A 21,498-nucleotide genomic window follows, 5' to 3' on the forward strand; every position below is an offset into this window, starting at 1 on the left:
GTACGTATTATTGAAGTCTTAGAGTTTATAGTATATTTGTTTGGTCACTTGAATCAAATGGGTTTAATTCTAACTGTGATAATTCTCCAAGTATGGCCTTAAAATAATGTGAATTTGGACCTAATATGTTATGTCCAGGAATAAAAAGATCCAATAGCTAGCCAGAATACTTGTTACACATATGATTAATGAACCTAATATTAGAATAGATGGGTTATGTTCACAAAATAATTTTGTGGAATTTAATGTAGAGGTAAATAATTTGCAAACATTTTAGAAAACCGAAGCTGTAGAAAATGCATAATACTTAACACAGTACACGAGCAAGAGGACCTGACTGATTTTCAGTTAGTTTATCTTTACTTGAATCATCCTGCTCCCTGGTCCATTTCAAACATATGCTTTTAAACATGTTAAATGTTAAGGCCTAAGAGTGTGGAAGCATTGAGGTTGTAAAGTACAGTAGTCTCCGCTGCGGAGAGTACAGCGTGATAATCTCCGTGAAGATGCATTGGTTTACACAAAACCAGCAGGTTTGGCAGAGGATATCGATTGTGTATTAATATTTGATTAATCTGTATTCTGTGTTTCAGGCTGGTCGTAGAATTTGCGCGTGTGCATTAGAGGGCGCGCGTGCCCAGCGACTTTCCCCTCTTTGATGTCGGTGCCGGACCTGCGCGTTTGAGGAAGCACACAACTTCACAACTTGTTTTAGAAAAAATAAATAAATAAAGGTCACGGTTCGCCACATTCTTTTGGTACGTGGACTCGAGTAAGAAAACAGTTTAGCGCAGCATGGACGATTTAGGTAAGACGAATTTCCTTCTCCATACCTTTATTTTTCCTGTTGGGTGGGGAGGAAGAATATAGCGGAAAAGTATGGGTGGAATGGGAAAAGCTAGCGTGCTACTTCGTATGTAGCTAACAAACAGTATTTTTAAAGTGAACTAGCTTTTTTCGCTAGAGTGTGGATTTCTATTTAATGTTTTACCAAAGTGGTGAACTTTTCTTTTTGAGCTTTTCTGAAAGCAGAAACTCGTTTGCATTACCACTCATTTGGCTAGCTTAGCTAAGTTTAGGAATGACAGCGCGTTAGACGTCTGCTCTAAGAATCATTCAAAAATATAATTATTCAGATACAAATGCAACGTTTCTTCGTCAGATTAGCCAGATTTGGATGTCCACTTGGTTAAAACATTCAACCTTTGCTCCCTCAGTTACTGTTACTATCTTGTTTCCTGCTCCCATAGTTTTCGAAATCAAATCCCGACGTTCTTCCTATTTGTTATCTTAATAAGTGTGAAAGACAAAACTCACCAGTCCAACACCAGTAACAGGCTCAAATATCAGTGAAAATGTCGATCCTCAAATGGAGTTTAAAAAAAAACAAATTCATTAATTACAAATAGATATTTTCATTTTCTTTTCACTATAACCCCTAGCATCTAAACTTTGTGTAAGAAAATACATTACACTAAATATAAAAAAAACAGCCGGTTTACATTTCTACCAACTAAGGTTGTCTGTCGTATATTTCCTTTGATTATAATTATTTTTATCTGAGCTCAAGTTTTGTCTTGTCCATGTCTTTGCCCCACACTGAACTTCAGTTTACTGTTATGGGCATGAGGGAATGGTGCAGGGAACACAACAGAATGACCTGTATAAGAACAAAACATTAAGTAAATCTCTCTCTCTCTCTCATTTTTTGTCACACTAATTTTTGTTCCATGACTACTTCAGGTTTAACAATAGCTGTACTGCCTGTGCTTTCTTCTAATGCTACATTCACACATACAGTGACGAAGCAGTCAGAGGCCGTTAAGTTTCGGTAAGAGCTTTTGACTTCTAGAAGCCAATTGCGACTCAATGTGAGCATATCCAGCAAACTAACAAAGTTGAGAAAAAGTTAACTTTATGCAAATCCATTTTAAAGCACATATATTCATTCTCCTTTATCATGTATGAAGTGATATGCATACAAATACTTTAATTTTATATACAAACGCGCTCTCTCTCTCCAAAATGTTTGAGAGGTAATAAAACTGATAAACTTTATTATTATAGCAACCAGTTCATATTACATCAACTGTTGACTTGAACTCATAAAATTGCTGTATGTGTGAATGAAGCTTAAGAAACCATGAGATATATCAAGACACCATAGAACACAGGTTGAAGTCCAGTATGGCTTGTTGATTTTCCTGCTGAAAGACACTCTTAGACATTTTGCTACATGTGCTATAGTCTAGTTTTTCTTTTTTTTTATTTATTATTGCTGTAAGCAAAAATGTTTTTCTCAGGCTGTTTATTTGTTCATGCCTTCACACTTTGCATTGGGCCAATGCATGTTTAAGCTGGAGTCTTTCTGAACACCAAGTAATTCCATCCCCTTTATCCTGCCATACTTACAAGAGAAACATGTAAACAGTAACTGAAAAGCATAGACATGCATAGAAATATCAGCAACCAGCAATCTTTTTTCATGTTTATTTAAAACCTCTCACTGCATTGTTGACGCAGCTTACCAGACTGTTCCAAATATCATGGGTATGGGTACTAATGCATATTTGACTATTATATGATAATAAGGTAGTCTGAAACAGTTATGCTACATTTGTCTGTACCTTGTAGCCTCCTGACAAGGAATTTCTAAGCTCTGTACAGATTAATGAAACCTATTACTCTATAGTAAAAACATATACTATTGAAAATGTATATACTATTGTTTTTCTTTTGTTTTATTTAATGTTGTGGGTAAAAATACAATATAGCAAGCATTTATTACATTGTGTCAAAGGTGTTCTTTTATTTTGAATCCGACTGAGCTAAATATATATTCCTCTGCATTTAATTTAGTATGTAATACGGTAGTTTTAAAAATAAATGTTTAGCAGACATTTACAGGATAAACCTTGATTATATAATTGTATATGATTATATTTTATATGTACTTTGCTGTAATGTGCTCCACTGTTATGGGCATGTGGAACTATAGTGGTGCAGTGAACAGCTTACATTAGCTCAGCATAAAACATTAAGCTGTTATCTGCTACAGTGTGTGCAGTACAACACACATTTTAATCCTGATAAAGCTTGTACAACATCACATTTTATGTTTAAACTTAATTTCTCAACCTCAAGGTAATTACTTCACCTATGGAACATTTAAATAACAAATTTACCTGTCTTGTTGTCAGATGTTCACCCTGTGTATGGATATATATATATATATATATATATATATATATATATATATATATATATATATATATATATATATATATATATATACACACATACACATACACATACACACACACACACAGATCAGGCATAAGATTATGAGCACTGACAGGTGATGAGAATCATCATCATGGCACCTGTTAGTGGGTGGGATATATTATTAGACTGCAAGTGAACATTTTGTCCTCAAACTTGATGTGTTAGAAGCAGGAAAAATGGGCAAGCATAAGGATTTGAGTGAGTTTGACAAGGGCCAAATTGTGAAGGCTAAACGACTGGAATAAGGCATCTCTTCTGAGGTGTTCCCGGTCTGCAGTGGTCAGCTGCATAGCCCCATTCAAATCAGGGTGTCTGTGCTGACCCATGTGCACCGCCGAAAACACCAACAGTGGACATGTGAGCATCAGAACTGGACCACAGAGCAATGGAAGCAGGTGGCCTGGTCTGATGAATCACGTTTTCTTTAACATCACATGGATGGCCGTGTGTGTGTGCATTACTCACCATCAGAAGCAGTGTCATGCTTTGGACAATTTTCTGATGGGAAACCTTGGGTCCTGCCATGCATGTGGCTGTTACTTTGACGTACCACCTACCTAAGCATTGTTGCAGACCATGTACACCCTTTTATGGAAACAGCATTCCCTGATGGCTGTGGCCTCTTTCAGCAGGATAATGCACCGTGCCACAAAGCAAAATGGTTCAAGAATGGTTTGATGAGTACATAAATGAATTTGAGGTGTTGACTTGGCCTCCAATTTCCCCTGATCTCAATCCAGTCGAGCATCTGTGGGATGTGCTGGACAAACATCCCACATATATATACACTACTCACAAAAAGTTAAGGATATTCGGCTTTCAGGTGAAATTTCAGGATGCACCTAAATTGCACTATAACCTTTACAGGTGAACTTAATGTAAGTTGAGCTTAGTGTCATCAGCAGGTTGCGACAGAGATACAGAGAGACTGGAAGAGTCACAGAAAGGTATAGAAGTGGATGTCCTTTGGCCAAATCCCACGTTGATGACCGCTTCATTGTGAACAGTGCCCTGTGGAACCGGATGATGAATGCCACTCAACTCCAGGCACATATAAGGGAGGTGAGAGGCACCCAAGTGTCACGTCAGACCATTCAAAACCATTTACATCAGCGTGATCTGTGTGCTAGATGACCACACCACCAGGCACAGGCGTCATCCTTTTGCATGGGCCAGGGAGCATTTATGCTGGACGAGGGACCAGTGGGCCTCAGTGCTGTTCTCTGGTGAAGGTCAATTCACATTGAGCAGAAATGATGGCCGCCAATGATGTTGGAGACGTCAAGGAGAGCGCTATGCATCAGCTACTGGTGGTGGTGGTGTTACTGTCTGGGCAGGTGTGTCTACTCAATACAGAACTGCCCTACATCTTGTGAATGGTACAGTGACAAGCCAATACTACCTGAATACCATCATTAATCCAGTCATTGTGCCCCTGCATGAACAACACAGGCCTAATTTCATCTTCATGGACTACTTCAATGCTCCAGCTCATTGAGGTCACATCATTAGGGAACAGCTGCTGGAGGCTGGGGTACCTCAAATGGAGTGGCCTGCACTTTCTCCAGACCTGAATCCCATAGGAAACCTATGGGATCAGCTGAGTCGCCGTGTAGAGGCTCGTAACCCTGCACCCCAGAACCTCAATGACCTGAGGGCCCCCCTTCAAGAAGAGTGGAATGCCATGCCTCAGCAGACAATAAATCGACTCGTGAACTTATTGAGACATTGACATTTTTTGTTGTGGTATACCCACCACTGTTGTTGGCTTTTGTTTCAATAAATTGTTTGAGATGAGGAAATCACCATTGCATGCTTCTACTTAAATGCCCTACTTTCATGATATAATATCACTGTAGCATGAACTTTTTACATTTTCCATAAATTTATATATATATATATAAAATTTTATATATATATATAAATCAGTTATATCAAAATAATCAGTTTTTGGTATTACTATTTATTGTAGCTATTGGCGCTATTGTATGTGTCTGACAACTGCATTCACTGTATCCTCAGCGACCAAAGTTATACTATTCATGCTAAACACGACTTCTTTTTTGCTCCTGTCTTGAGGTTAGATACTCAGTGTCACTTCATGAAACTGCAGAAAGAGGAAGTTGCCTTTTGTCAATACAATGACCACAAAGTTTTCTTAGCAGGCAGACACAAATATTGACTCTAATACTCTGCTAGGGGGCATTTTAAGAACCGAAAGAATGGAACTTTTCTGTGGTACACTTTCTATATTTGTTTTCCCATACAACTCTTATGTTGCCAGACTTTTACATGGGTCTTATTATGAAATGTGTTTGAATTGCTTGAGGAAATCTTGGAAATTTTGATGCCTAGAGCCTAATTGTAATCCGACTAGCATAAAATATAAGTTAGGTGTATGTTCTATTTTTGAAACTCAAAAGTTCTTAAATTACATTACAAACATGGAGTGTGGTTTGTGTGGTGATTAAAGTAGACAGTGAAGTAGAGTCTACATTGTAGTCTATCCTCTCTCTTCCCTTGCTGGCTTCTCTCCGATCCTTTCTGAACACACTCTTCCCCTCTTCTTGACCATGTGTCTTGGCTAGGACACAGTGCTTATTGTTTTCCTGATGGCCTTGGATGATCCAGTACTAGACAGGGTTTGAACTGAATTCTTACCACATGACTGAAACAAGAAGACCCCCCACCCCAAGGCGTTATGTGTATCAAATGTTCCTATGTAGTAAGAGCTGTGTGCAAGTTAAACTGAAAAAGCCAGATACAACAGTGTTTGTGGCATCTGCCTGGATCATGTCCATATTTAACAAAATGAACTTAACCAATGTGTCAGTCAACACATACTTATAGTAGGTGTGTGTAATAGTCCTCCCTTCTTCCCTCTGTAAGTTTGGCCTAGGTCCATGTGGGAGAGCTTTTATTTTGGGCTCTGATTTATCTTCAGGGAAGTGTTGACTTTCTGCTGGGCTTGTAGAAGACATGACTTGGAGAGTGTCCTCAGTGTCTTGAAAAGACTTCAGGCAAGAGTCTATTGCCATTTACCACAACTCCTAATGTCATAAGCTACTGATAAAAGCTAAATGTCTTCCTTCCACCTTGAATTAATTCCTTCATTCTTTGCCTCCCTCTTAGATATACAGATACATATCATTAACTGACTCCTACTGTTCTGGTGATAGCTCTGTTGTGAGCTATCAAGTGTGATCTAAAATTCCCTGTCATTCTCAAGTTCACTTGCTCTCACAGGTATAAATATAGGCGGTATAGTATTTCTCATGCAGGGAATTCTGGTCTGTACCAGTAAACAGGGCAGTCATCACTGACTTGTAACTACATGTCCACTGCACATGATTGGAAGAGCTTGCTACTGGTTCAAAGTAATGTTCTTGTTCTTTGCAGTTTCAAATACTTGCAGTTGTTAGCAAGCAGGGATTTGTTATCCAGCTGTTTGCAAAAGTCATAAGTAAGGTTGACTGCCCTCATGACACTCTGGGTTTCCTTTATAAATGTAAATTAATTGCAAGGTTATTACACAAAATCAAACACTAAAACATCTTGGCAGTTACTCTTAGATTAATTAGGTTAACACGAACAGTTATTTCATTAATTAAAGAAAAGAGTATAGAGCCTCTTGAACCTGTACAGAGAGGATTTCTAAGCTGCAACTTAATACATGTGCATGCTATAAATTGGATATGCGCATGCTATCTGAGGAACATTTTTTGCAAAGTGATAAAATCTGAATATAGTTCTGTACTTTTTCCTCTGTACTCGTCCATATTTAATCAGTGCAGTTAATATTCGAATGAGTTGAAATAGAGTAGTTGCAATCACAATAAAATAGAAGATTTAAATATTCGGTGAGACTTCATAATAAATATGTACAATGCATATTAAGCATTTCTAAATTAATTACAATAAATTTATTCTGTATTCAGACACAAGCAGGGTTTCTGTATAAGGTTGCAGTCAATGTGTTGACTGTTTTTCTATAATTAGGTGGGCGAAAGTCATGGTTGCAAACTGACACAGATGAAGTGTCTTTTGTAAGATGGAATTTGTAATACAGCTTGGTCCACAGTTCTGCGTTTCACCACTGTTTCTCCTTTCTTTGGTGGTTCTTCAGTGGAATGTATGGAATTCATTTTGGGGGTGTCTTTAAAAGAAAACCTACATTTTAAAGTTTTTCCCAACCTTTTTAATGAACTTATTTGTAGTGCTTTTTTATATTCATGTTTCCTTTGATTGTTGCAGATCTTCATCTACTTGTTTTGGCTTAATGTTATGCAGATAAAGTTCTTCATAAGAGGAAATATAATTTTTCTCAGTTCTTTCAGGTCTTACACTTTGATAGATGTGAGAGAGTAATGTGTGCTCAATCTTCTCTTCTCATTATTATCATAATTTGCTATTATCAAGGATTGTGTGAACACTCATTTTTCAGACTAACAGCTACACAGTTTGGTTCTTCGTAAACAGCAGCCTTGCATGTCTTACCGACTTTTATGTTAATTTGAAAAATACTGCTGCCTCCTCCTGTTCTGTTCTAAGTGTAACGCTGTAAAGGCTTTCAGAATCAGTCTTTCACTTACTTAACTAATATATATCTTCATCGATCCACATTCTGTTAATGCCAATATCACTCTAATATAATACTGACTCACCACTGGCAGGAAAAGTATGAGCTAAACAGGAAGTCCTGTGTTGTACATTTTTGGTGGTGTGGTAATTGATTTGGATACAACATTGTGAGAAATCAGTAACTCAGTAAATGTTTTATACTTCAGGCTTTTGAATTTATTGTTTTATCCCAACACAATGGATGTACTTATAAAATCTGGCAACTATAAGTTAAAATTGAACTCTGCACTGTAATAAAGGTGATGCTCCTCATATGGATTGTATAAGTGGATAGAAACAAATTATTCTTGCTGTTTTTCATTCTCATTTAAAATACAATGAATATATAGCTTTAACCTGATGTCCATATTTGAGATTTTTCCTGTGCTGCCAGTTATGGTTAGGTGTTTATTTTTATCTGTATTTTGTTACTATGGAAACTTCGTTGAACCATGTAATTGTTAATTACCCCCTAAGGGCACCAATATAAAGGAAAGAAAATATCTGAAAGAAAGCATGAAACCAGTACATCTCTAGCATTTTAACAGCAGGACTGAGCATGCCTACCACTGTTTAGTTTCAGCACATTTACGCTAACATGCATGTTGATCCTTATACTTAAAATAGCAAAGCTATATGTTCACATGTGGTTCTATGTCAAGGGTTAAACATAACTAGCCTTGGAGCATGTGTATGTTATTATTTTTATCCACCTACTGTCTAATGTCTATATTTAAATTACTGCAGAATTCACTAGATTGCCCTTTTTTTAAACCTCATTTTGAGTGTATGAAAACCTGCTTAATGTGTTGAAATGGTCTATTACCATGTTTTAAGTGTTATTAATGAAAGAAAAAAAATATAACAACTGAAACATAAAAAGAAACATAAGTAGACAGGTTTGGGTCAAGAGTGGGTTAATGTTCCCTGTATTCATTGTCCCGCCTACTGCATTACATTCCCTCTCATACACATGTATGGTATCTCTCTCTTTCTCTCTCTCTCTCTCTCTCTCTCTCTCTCTCTCTCTCTCTCTCTCTCTCTGTCACTCACTCACTCACTCACTCACAAACACACATACCATTCTTTTTTACACTCCATTTACAGACACACAGGTGTGGATAAAATAAGATTGGAACTTTTGAGCCATACACGAGGAAAAAAAATGTGAGTACATTTTTTTTTGCCTCTTTAGAAGTTATAGTAAATGTTTTGTGATATCTAGATAATGTTTTCTCATGACATGTCTCACTCATTGGGCTGCTACTAGACAAGGCCACTAACAGTTCTCAGTTGTAGACTGCTTTTCATGGAAAGAAAGACAGATCCTCTTTTTAATTATGATATTCCCCTTGAACAAACTTCAGTGTAGCAGATATTATTAAGTCGTATATAGTCTCTATTTTTTAACTGCTATTTTGACCTCTGTAATAAGAGCTCAGCCTTTACTGCTGATCTGAATAGGCACTTTATCTCTGCAGTTTTATGAATAGCGCAGTTTTAAAGAGCAACACTACACAGCTTATTTGTTCTTCCATGTAATGACTTGCTCTTCAAACTTACTCATCAGTAATCTCCACCACTTTACCTCCAGATATGGCCTGGGATTTCATATCTGTTCCTTTGGTATTTACACTTATAAACTCTGAGTAACATTGTCTGAGGCCCATGTTAGCATATAGCTGTGATATAAATCTTCACTCCTGCAGTCTTTAGCCACCCATGTTGTCAGTCTTTTTCTCCCAGTTTGGTATGTCAGAGAGAGGGAGAGAAAGAATAAAGCTGGTGTCACTACTTTTATTAATAAGCTATTATTGAGTCCCCATGGCAGAGTTCATGGTGGGGCAAATGGAAATGTTTGGTAAGTAGTGATACCAACTTTATTCTCTCTCTCTTTCTCTCTCTCTCTCTCTCTCTCTCTCTCAGCCTGACAGGCTGAGACATGCTAACACTGTCACAGAATTAACTATCAAACTATAAATATTTTAGTCTTTGTTTTAATACAAAAATTCTAACACGGTTGTTGCTTTGTTTTATACTATGTAGCCCAACCCTTTATACACACATGTTATCAGCACTGCACATTCATTTACTGACTGAATGTGCATTGCACTGCACATTCATTTACTGACAGAAGCCACGTAATTAGTTGACTATGTTTAATTAATGTTAGTGATCTCTGTATTAATACTGTTTCTGAAAGAGCCCAAAGTTTGTTTAAAAAAACATACCCACCCATAAAGCATGATGAAGCACAATTCTTTATTACAACAAGTCCAGATAAGGTCCTGGAAAAGCTTTCATGCTTTGATTATTTTTAAAAAAATGTCCCCAACATTGTAGACCCTACAGAAAGCCATTAAATCCATTATTAAAATGGAAAGAGTATGAGGCAACCATAACCTACCCTGCCAAGAGTAGACTGTCAGTAGACTGTGACAGGGCAAAAAGGGCAATAGTCAGAAAAGCAGTCGAGACCCGGATAGTTTAATTGATCAGGTGGGAGGACAATCATAATTTGGACATGCCACTAAACATGGCTTTATGAAAAGGGATAAAAGGAAATGAGCATGCCCTGTGGCATGGAGGAGTCTCAGGAAAGCCAAATTGAATTATACCAAAATCTGAATTTCTGGTCTTAACACAAAGCTATTTGTTCACTGGAAACCCAACATTGTTCAACACCTTGAGATTGAACAAATTTTAAATTAGAGTTTGAGCTTAAATGTCCTATTAGTGTTGAGCAGATTAAATCAAAAAGCCTCAAAACGTGCTTAAAAATAGAAGAATGAAAACTGCCTTTTTTGCCCCAGGTACATTTTCCATGAGTACTGTACTTTATCCACTTAATTATACACTACTCACTTGCATAATAACTCATTTTAACAGACATAAACACATTTTAAGAGATATAATCTCTAGTGCAGAAAGAGAAATAATGCCCTGCTCTTTCCATTAGATTGTTTTAAGCTCTGTTTGTCTGTATGGTTATTTTACTTTCTTATATCACATGTTTTTCTTATATAACTGGTATTTTACTTTCTTGTATGACCAGTTAATATCACTCTGTGCATTTTTATAAACATATACGTGTTGTAAACATATTTTATAAATATATAAATTACTAAGCCAAGAGGTGTGAAAATTAAGCTGATAAAGAATTATTGATTGTTAAAAAAAAAGATCTTGATTACATTTTATTTCTGTCCATTTGATAATTATCAGTTAGAACTGAAGAAATAATGGAACTACAAGTAAGCTTAGCAGTAAATAGATCTGTCTCTTTTTCCCCTGCCTGTCTTAGATTCTTATGTAAGGTTGTTTAGAACTTGATAGCAAAAAATGTACACAATGTAATACTTTGGAATAGTGTTCTCTGGTAGAAGAATGATGTTTTGATGAGCCATTATGTAAATCATGTGCTCTGTCTCACTGCAGGTATTAGTCTAAAGTCTGTTAGGGCAAGTAAAGTATGTTCTAAGACAATTTAGTGTCTGTCCCAAACCACTTCACCACTCTAAATAAGATGACTAATGTCTTTGACATGGCCCGGTAATATAATATCTGTATGTTTGCTAACAGGGACTTCCGAGGGGATTAGGTTACATGACAAGGCCATTTAACCTAGGCTTCACATATAAATGTGTGTTCACTAAAGCACATAATACCTCTAGCATACTGACTGTCTCTCTGGTTTGTATCTCGGCTATAATAAATAGCTTTGTGTTTCATGTAATAATGCAGTTTCTCTTGGTATTTCATTAGACAACATACAAAGCAAGTATGAGTTAAGTTAAAGGATTTCTTTCTGTATTGCTGTTCCAGTCTTAAAGTGCTCATAAACCAGCCTTCAGTCAAGCAAAGATTGGATGAGGTCGGGAGGTGTGTCTGGTTGCATCCCCAGAACATTGACAATTCCCCAGTGTTTCTATATTTATTTAATTATTTGTTTTAGAAAAGAGAAGTGCTGGCTTGTTCTGTGAGCGTTCTCCTCAATGTGACCACAGTCTGGATTTATGGAGAGCAATACTATTATTCATAATGTGGAACTCTTTTAGCCAGTTTAGCCAGCCTTCACCAATGACAGATGTAACAGTCCCTCCACCTGGTAAAGACGAAAAATCAACAATAAAAAGTCGAGAGAATTTCTAATGTCTAAAAAAATGTATTGATTATGGTGGCACAGAAACCAGCCTTGCCATCTCAAGTCCTGGTGAGTTTCCGTGAACTTAGGTTACCCTTGTTTTTCCCATTTCTGCATCGTTTTCTCCAGGTTCTGCAGCTCCTTCTCTGCAGAAGGTTTTTAGTTACAGTGATGATTCCACAGATTTTCTTTCCTTTAAACTGATCAAATGATCATATTCATCGATCTTTTTTAATGCAGACGCATTGCTGGCAGACCTGGAGTCATCCACTGCTAACATCTCAAAGTGTCCAGTGTTTCTCCCAGATGAGACGCCCTACTCTTTTCCCAGTAGTGGAAGCCGGCACCAGGATGACACTTCCCCTCCTCCTGTGCCCCCTCCTCCATCTTCAGAGGCTTTGAATGGGACTATCCAAAAACAGGCTGACTCCCACCACTCCTCACAACAGGTTAAGTGTACAAAAAGAAGCCATGAATGTATTTGCTAACTGCCTGTTTTATTGAACACCCAGAATGAATGTACTGGTTAAAAAATATACAGCTGTTTGCATCTCTCCAGGGTAACCAACTTTTATTTTTGTCTCCCAAAAATGTGCTTTACATTAAAACATCAAAATATTTTTCTTAGGGCTGTATAGCAATAGAAAAGCATCTTGTTTGGAGATTGCAGTGTCACACCTTTCCATGACATGGTGTCCAAGAGAGCATAATTGTTAATATGTTGATTAGAGCGGCACTATACAGTTTTGGGTGTCTGTGAGATTATGTATGCAGAATATGGCAGTTACCACTTTTGCAATGTACTGCCCTGTTTGTGATATTATCAGTAGGTCAAAAGGATTCAGTGGCAGAATTGCACATGTCTTAGAGGAAGATTATTTGTCTCACCCTCAATCCAAGATATAAAACCTCAGTTGAACTGGTGCACTGTGTCCAGTGGCATATTTTTCTGCTATGAAAGAATGAAAATTCTGATAAGGCTCAGCAATGCATGTCTTCCACCACTGAGAGCAGAGGTACTTGAATTACTGACAGGTTTGTACAACTAATGTCTGCTGAATTATTTTCTTGTATGAACAGTTTCATTTCATAGTCCATCAACAAATGTGGCTGCAGGCTTTCATTCCAACCAAGCCTATTTGGCTAGAATGAAAGCCTGTAGCCATACCGGATGTTTACAGATAAGATTGAAGACCCTTGTCTAAATGGCCTGAATTAGGAAAAAAATCTTTAAATGAGATAAAAACCTGTACCCATTTTTTTCTGCCCTCATACCTTTTGCATATTTTGCAGAAGTGAGATACATGCAGAGGCATGAAACATACTTTTTTACCTTAGCACTTTTTATCACATATCTCTGCAACATAATATCCTTTTCTACTAACCATCTAGAGAGTCACTTATCCAAAAAAAAGTTGAATCATTATCAGCGATAATGGTCAAAGTTTTTTGGAATAAAGTTTTTTGTCTCGTATTTCTTGTACTCTCTTCAGTCTCTTGGCTCAGCACAAAAAAGTACATTGTCTCAAGACTGCAGTAGTCCCCCACTACCTCATACAGAAGAGGACCACGTCTACAGGTCAGTTAAATGACCACAGAAACTACTATATTGCCAGCTTCTATACAGTGCTGAAGCTTTACTCTAACTGTTATTCTAGTTTCCCCAACAAACAGAAAACACCATCAGACTCTTCTGCAGCAGCCATGAGCTCTGCACTGGGCAGCAACTTGTCTGAGCTAGACCGTCTGTTACTGGAACTCAATGCTGTTCAGCAGAACACTCCATCCTGCACCAGCACAGGTACTTTCACCCATACATGGAGTGCAGATACATAGATTACGACCTTCAAAGCCTAGGATTAGCTTTCTTTATATGGCATGTTATACTTATTGACTTAGAATAATGTTCTCACAAACATGCTAATGAATAAGAACATGTAGGTCAAACGTGTAATGTGTTGTAATTTGTTGATTTTTTAGAAGATGCAGCTCCCCCAGTTCCTCCGTCCAGTTCTGCACACTATATCCAGGAAAATGGAGCCTACTCAGGTATTACCCCTGCTGTGACAGACAAAGCTCTTAGAAATGGAAATAAAGGGCCGGAAGAAGGGCGCCCCACTGTGGAGAGCCTACTGAATGAACTGGAGAGCTCTATACCTGCCCCAATGTAAGATTTTCCCAGTCTTTGGCTTCTGCCTTTCTTGAATGCTGCAAAATATTACTATTTTATATTCTAATTGCTACATTCTAAACTATAAATGCAGGCCTACTCCATCTGGACTTCAAACAGAGGGGCACTTGGATGTACCCTCTGAGCAACAGGGTCGAATGTCAGCCACCTCTGCCACACGAGAGCTGGATGAACTCATGGCCTGCTTATCTGATTTCAAGGTGCAAAGCAATGTGAGTTCATATTTGTGTATACAGGTTCTTTGGTGGAAGGTCAGGGATTAAATGTGAATGAAAGAAAGTTCCTTGCGGTGCATATTTTCAAGAGGCACTCTGATTGCTGAACAATATATCTAGTCACCCCACACACCCACCCCTTTGACAAAGGTCTCATACTCCTAGATCACATGGTTACATTTGTCAGCTAGTCAATTCATGCAGTCTTCATACGGCTGTTTGTAATATTTCTTTATACATTATTTTTTTAATTTGTCTGTTTTCTTTCCCGCTCTTTCCTTTCTCTCTGTTGTTGTCCTCCAGCCAAGCTCTTTGGGCTCCCTAAACTCTGAGCCACTATTTGATCAGTCCAACAGCTGCTCTGCCATTGCTGAAATTCATTCTCCTTCTGCCATCGCAGACCCTACTATAGGTTCCCCAGCACCAAGCCTTCCTTCTAAACCAAACTGCTATTTTCCACTGCCCTCCCCTCCAGTCCCTGTAGAGTTACATATAGTGGAAGATTCTAATGAAACTGTTCTGCAGTCCAGTGGCCAAAAATCTGCCCTTTCAGCCCTCCACTCTACCACTTCAACCCTTTCCAGTTCTCCATTCTCTACTTCAAATCCATCTCCAGACCCAGGTATCAGTGATTCTGTCTCCATGCTGAGCACTGAACTGGAGAAGCATGTGGTTTTGTCCCAGAAAATCAATACTACTACTACTACTACCACCACTACCACAAAAGTGTCTACCACCAGCCCTGGCAATCAACAGCATATACCTGCCAATCCTGAGAGTCTGTTTTCCAGCAGTGAGACTAAATCAACTCTAGTGTTTCCTGTGCCTATTGCTAAATCTGAAAGCACAGTGAGTCAACCTGAAAATCTGAAGACCTCACAAAAAGATAATTTTTTATCTAATGTCTGTCTTGTGACCAGTCCAGAGCCTAAAACTGCTGCTGCATCTCCCATCTTTACATTTTTATCTGAATCACCCATCATACATTCCCTATCATCTACAAAACCTACTTCTCCCACACCTCCTGTCTCTTTTCTATCAGTGCCCAAGACCTTAAGTGTTTCAGTAGTTCTGCCTGAGTCAGTTACTGTTACCACAAGACCACGTCCCCCTATGAAGCCTGAGGCTCCAGCTCTGGAGCCTTCTCTTGATGTTGCTTTGGATAATCTCCTCACAATGAACTTCAGCAAGCCTGAGGCAGAGTCACAAAATGTGGCTACATCAGTTTGTAAGATGAATTCAGCAGAACACACAGAAGTGTTTGAGAGGCCATATGCTTCAGTGGACTGTAGGGTGGTTCAGCCAGACATGCACACAGAGAGTGAGGAAGGTGATGGCCTTCTCGAGGACCAGTCTGAGTGCCGGAGTGAACTTCTGGACTGGGCTGATATGGAGCTAAAGCTATCATATGACAGAGCTGATGGTTCCATGACTCCCATGACTGAGACTAGCTGGATGGACGACTCCCTTACCCCTTCCTCCTGCCCTGGAACCCCAGATGCCCAGATGGACCTGCCCACATTACATCCTTTCAACACCATGGATAGGATTTCAGCATCTGGACATGTATGGAAGAAATTGGCGTGTTTCAGTACAGCCATGGAAGATAGTGTCATGGAATGTTGCTGTTAATTAAATCCTGTGTGCCAGTGCACTATGTGTCAAGGTCTGGCATGTTGGCATGAGAATGAAGCATGAACATTAGCATGAGTATCACTGCTCTATTTAGCACTTATACCCAATGGTTTCATGTTCTGTATTTGACAGCATGAAATTAATCATAGTTTAACATATTCTACCATACACTTATTTGCCTAATTACAGAACTATACGCCAAAAGCTTTTATGCTTTTATTGTGTTTTCTGTGGTGATGACACCTGCCTAAAGTTGTTTGAAGGTCCTCTCTCATCCAGAACAGCATCTCATCTCATCTGTGGGGGAACCCACTTCTGCTGACCACTGATTGTTGCATGCTTTTTTTCATTTGAGTATAAATCATCTGACAGGGTCTTTACCCCTGGCTCAGATCAAGTCTGTGATCAGACGTACCAAGGAGACACCCAACGTCCATCCCATGTACCGGGATGGCATTATTCGCAGGAAGATGGGCCCAGTAATTTTCCACAAAAGCAACTCTCAAGATCGTCTTATAGAAGAGCTTCAAGGCAAACTGGGAATTGCTCGCAAGGAACGCCCCAAGAAACAACCAGATGATTGGCTGACGGAAGGGGTCATTGTCATGTCGAATCCTAAACGCTTGCGAGACAACAACACCAGGGAGGTGGATAAGGTAGATGTGCGCAAAGATTCAGGCAATGCAGAGTACACACATTTTCATACTTTTTGAGTACTCTGCTTTGACCTCTCTATTGACCCGTCACTGCTTTTACATCAGTCTTTCTTTTTTAACGTTTTGTCTTTTCCCCCCTGTATTCTTTTTCTGTCTCTTTCTCTTTAGATTATTATTCCCCCTGAGTCTCCTATTCCACAGAGAAAGGTGATACCAGCTCCCCAGGCCAGCTCCCCAGCCCCCCGCCTCCCACCCCCAACCATGGAACCAAAGCCCCGGCCTACAGTAATAGCTGTACCAGTTCCACCTCCCCCTCTTCCCAACCAGTCTCCACCTATTCCTCCCCCCTCTCAAATTCCTAGGGAACCCACACCTCCACCCCAACTCCCTGTAGAATGCAAACCTCTTCCAGTCCCAATGAACCCTCCTACTCTTGGCCCAGTAGCACCTCCTTCACTCCTGGCAAAGCCTGCTGCAACACCACCTCAAACTCAGTCACTCCCACCTGCCTCTGTTGTCCATCCCAAAATGCTGGTGTCTGTGGGCTGTCAGACGGAGTATGATCTCTTCTTCCCTCCAATGCAGGTGCACGCATGGAGCTCCCATTGCAAGGACGGGGGCTAGCACATGAGCTTGCACCCCTGACTTTCAATATTACTTTAACTAAAATAGAGTTGCAACTGCATTTTAGATTTTGTATTTTGAGTAGGTTTTGAGTTTGTATGTCAGATTCTCATATGCCATAGTGATTTGCCATCAATTACAGCTTTTCATTCATTTAATTCATTCACTGCTTGTAATTCTATTTAATGTTGCTGATTGTCCATGAGACTCAGATCTTCAGGAGAGAGGATTTTGCACTCTCTGACATGACGAAGTTTTTTTTTCTTTCATTTTTCCTTTTTTTTTTTAGGGACAGGAGGTTTGGGTTTGTATAAGCTTTGACCTGTACCTGTAGTTGCTAGACATTCATTTTTCATTTTATTGTTTTTACTACATAATTGCAGTCATTTTTTACCACCTAAGGCAGGTGACAGACACAAAACTGGCAGAATTGTGTTATACACCAGTACAGGGTCTTCACATTCCAGAGTGCATGAACAGCTTTGCTACACCAGTTTTGGTGTATTTCCGGGCAAAATTAAATGTGTGCTAGTCTTGGAATACCAGCAAAAAAAAGGTTACCAGAATTACATACTTTTTCTGCCTAAAACATGGTTTGAAACTTAAACACAAAATACTTTCCCCCCAAAAAAGGAAATGTTTGTACTTGCAATAATAACCTTTGCAGCCTACCATGAGATCATGTTGGGTAAGGAGTCAGTTTAGCAAATGTAGTAGTAAATTCAGTTAGTCTGCCTAAAGATGTCTAAAACCTTGCTAGCTATGTGTACTTTTATTACATGATGATTGCCAGACTTTGATCAAGTTGATGGATAGCTAGAGCAAAACACATTTACACTATGCATGAGATGAAAATCAAATTCAAAATTTTTGAATGACCTGATAAAATATTTCAACAAAATTCACTGAATTAATCATGTAAATATAAATTTCTCATAATATCTTTAAATAAACATATATTAATGTTTGCCCTTTTTATATTAAATATTGGATAATACTACACATGATGCAATGCTCAAAGGCAGGCTGAATATCTTGTAGTCTATGAATAAAAGCTGGTATAAAGATAGATACAGTTCTCACAGTCATTTGTATGTTGTCTTTTACTAGAACTTAAATAAAAACAGTAAGTGCAATCATTTTTCACTTTTGTGGTGACCAGACTTTAAACCTTTACCTGTGGTTAAGATACATGCAAAACATATTTACCTCAATTCAGGAAAGCCTGCATTTGTCAATGTAAGAATTTTGCTATGTAAAAGGTTTTCACAGGTTAGGACACAAACAGGTTCATTGTAGGATCTTTAATGGCTTATTGACATTGCTGAATACAATGAAGCTTTTAAAGAAAGTTCATATGTAGACATAAATCCTCCCATGTGTGTCTTAGGTTTTTTTCCTCTGTGTCTGTTTATTATTAAGTCTATTTAATTTTAATATGCCAGCTTGTTTGTGGACTGACCTGATCTTTTTTCTTTCCTATCTCTTTAGATCATGGCTCAGGGAAAGGGTCCAAACACACAAGTCAATAAACTAGACAACATGCTGGGTAGCCTGCAGTCTGACTTACATAAACTGGGTGTAAAGACTGTGGCCAAAGGAGTGTGTGGAGCATGCTGTAAACCTATTGTTGGCCAGGTGAGGAGTGTATAGTGGTGCTCCTTTACTCTGACTGTAAATGCTATACATATTCATGATTAGACAGTTAATGGTCAGTTCTCTTAATTCCCCATAAATAGGGAAATTAGGACCCAATTATGACTAAAATGTATTCTTCAAATATTGTCACTTAATAGATCATATCATTGCTTGTTTATCAGCAGTGTGAAAAAAGATTATCACCGGTTATAACCAGAGCAGCTGGATGAGTGTAAAATGTTGCTTCCATAGGTAGTAACTGCCATGGGCCGCACATGGCACCCAGAGCATTTTGTGTGCTCTCACTGCCAGGAAGAGATTGGTTCTAGAAACTTCTTTGAGCGTGATGGACAGCCATATTGTGAGAGGGACTACCATCACCTCTTCTCTCCTCGCTGCTACTACTGCAATGGTCCCATTCTGGATGTGAGAACACTCTCTTGCAAACTACTACATTGAACTCAAATATTTATCAGATGTATTGTTGTCCAACAGATGCATTTAGAAGCATTCACTTATAATTGGTAGCAAACGCTTAATGTGGAATGTGAGATACAGATTGTATGAGTGATTTGTAAAAAAGAGATACAGAGAATGTTTGCCTTTTCTATCTGCAGAAAGTAGTGACTGCTCTAGATAGGACATGGCATCCAGAACACTTTTTCTGCGCTCAGTGTGGGGCCTTCTTCGGGCCTGAGGGTAAGTAACTGCTGCTGTTTCAATAACTGCACTCACCTGTGTTTGCTGACAGTGCTGACTCAAATCTTTGTGTGTGTTATTTTTTTGTGTATGTATGTATTTATTTATTTATTTATTTATTTATTTATTTAAAAAAAGGTTTTCATGAGAAAGATGGGAAAGCATACTGCCGTAAAGATTACTTTGACCTATTTGCCCCCAAGTGTGGTGGCTGTGCCCGTGCCATCCTGGAAAATTACATATCTGCCCTGAACAGCCTCTGGCACCCTGAGTGCTTTGTTTGTAGGGTATGTGTGTTTGCTCTTAAATTAAGTATATTTTCTGCATGACTGATATACTTTCCACTCCATAGTATGTTGTAAATGTGGAATAGAGGTGACAAATTCTTATTAGATGTTGATTTCCTGTGTGTACTGTAGGAGTGTTTTACCCCTTTTGTGAATGGCAGTTTCTTTGAGCATGATGGGCAGCCATACTGTGAGGTTCACTACCATGAACGGCGTGGCTCTCTTTGCTCTGGCTGCCAGAAGCCCATAACAGGCCGGTGCATCACAGCCATGGGAAAGAAATTCCACCCTGAGCATTTTGTCTGTGCCTTCTGCCTCAAGCAGCTCAACAAGGGCACCTTCAAGGAGCAGAACGACAAACCATACTGCCATGCTTGCTTCATCAAACTCTTCAGTTAGACCGAATCGACATAGTGTGTGCTTTCCTTTCTGAGTGTGTCGGATATGCAGAAAAAAATCTGAGGTGCAAAAGCCTTACATAATAGGTAAAGAAAGAGTTAAAATGATACAGAGGTTTGAATTTGTTTTTTGGGAATTGTGTGCACATATCTGCTCACTGGTTGAGTGTGAAAGAATTAGTTTTAGGAATGTTGCTTTGGATCCAGTTTCAATCAGTTGACCTGTGAAATTCTTTTCACTATGAAATAATGCTTTGTGGTGCCACAGTGGCAAAATGTGATCACTGTTTGTAATAGCTGGATGTGGGGTCAACAGGTGGGGTCAGCAACGTATTTAGCATTTGCAAGAAACAATTTATATTACTGAGCTCAGTGCCTTGTTTTCTATCAGAAATTATAATACATGAATTATACCAAAAATAATATTTTAGCACCTCATATGCACATTTCTTCAGAGACTATGATGATCTTGGCATGCCAACAATTACCAGCCCATAGCAAGTCAGCCATGATCACTTACATTTATATTGAATATGAGTTGTGTGGTGATGAGTATTGTGGATTTCATAGTCACTCACCCCTGTAGAAATAGAATTATTCTACTCTTTTTCAGAGAGAAGCCAAGGCTTTTCTTCAGGGGAGCATACTGAACTATTTATCCTTGCAGTCATATTTTTGACATCACTAAATACATCTCAAAAATACTGTGCTGTATTTGGGTAACTTCTCTTTTTCGATTTCAATAACCACTTATTATCTTTGATTTCTTCAAGCAAATCTTGGGTTGTTAACTGAATAGCTGTGACAATGTAGTGTAATTTCTATCCCTTTTAACACAGTATATGATTGGATTAAAGATAAGTATGTCAGTCTTTCTTTCTAAGGGACAACTCTGGGCAATGTTAACTGCTGTAATGTTTTATGATGTTCTATTCTGTTTTTCTATTTTTTTGCCTGAAAGTCTTAAATGTCATTCAGACATTTAAAAGAATGGGTTATGGGTTATAAAATGTTGAAACATTAGACATGTAACAACAGTTTTAATATTCCTCCAAAATAAAAGTGGGTATTTTCTTATATTTTCAGAAGTAGAGCAGTGACTGCTT

The 21,498-nt window shown here is 38.5% G+C and overlaps 1 protein-coding gene across 3 annotated transcripts; it reads left to right on the plus strand.

The window, feature by feature from the left end:
- The first annotated feature begins 634 nt into the window (after positions 1-634).
- pxnb (paxillin b) lies at positions 635-21,081 on the plus strand. 3 transcript variants are annotated; one of them, XM_058389770.1, is made up of 14 exons: positions 635-808; positions 12,290-12,498; positions 13,543-13,628; positions 13,708-13,850; positions 14,030-14,216; positions 14,314-14,452; positions 14,759-16,021; positions 16,483-16,746; positions 16,915-17,331; positions 18,862-19,008; positions 19,261-19,434; positions 19,626-19,707; positions 19,846-19,994; positions 20,127-21,081. In XM_058389770.1, the coding sequence occupies exons 1-14, from the start codon at positions 796-798 to the stop codon at positions 20,391-20,393; spliced, it is 3,540 nt and encodes a 1,179-aa protein (XP_058245753.1). In that variant the 5' UTR covers positions 635-795; the 3' UTR covers positions 20,394-21,081. The 3 variants fall into 3 exon arrangements, with proteins under 3 accessions (XP_058245753.1, XP_058245756.1, XP_058245755.1); XM_058389773.1 differs by lacking the exons at positions 14,759-16,021; positions 16,483-16,746; positions 16,915-17,331 and having other exon boundaries at positions 642-808; positions 14,314-14,440; XM_058389772.1 differs by lacking the exons at positions 14,759-16,021; positions 16,483-16,746; positions 16,915-17,331 and having other exon boundaries at positions 643-808.
- Positions 21,082-21,498: the final 417 nt, after the last annotated feature.

The sequence above is a fragment of the Hemibagrus wyckioides genome, linkage group LG05 (assembly GCF_019097595.1).
Source record: "Hemibagrus wyckioides isolate EC202008001 linkage group LG05, SWU_Hwy_1.0, whole genome shotgun sequence".
In the NCBI taxonomy this organism is placed as follows: domain Eukaryota; kingdom Metazoa; phylum Chordata; class Actinopteri; order Siluriformes; family Bagridae; genus Hemibagrus; species Hemibagrus wyckioides.

Coding starts and splice junctions, on each gene's coding strand:
- pxnb (XM_058389770.1), top strand. Junction 14,217..14,313: donor AGCTCTATACCTGCCCCAAT/GTAAGATTTTCC, acceptor CTATAAATGCAG/GCCTACTCCATCTGGACTTC. Junction 19,708..19,845: donor GGCCTTCTTCGGGCCTGAGG/GTAAGTAACTGC, acceptor ATTTAAAAAAAG/GTTTTCATGAGAAAGATGGG.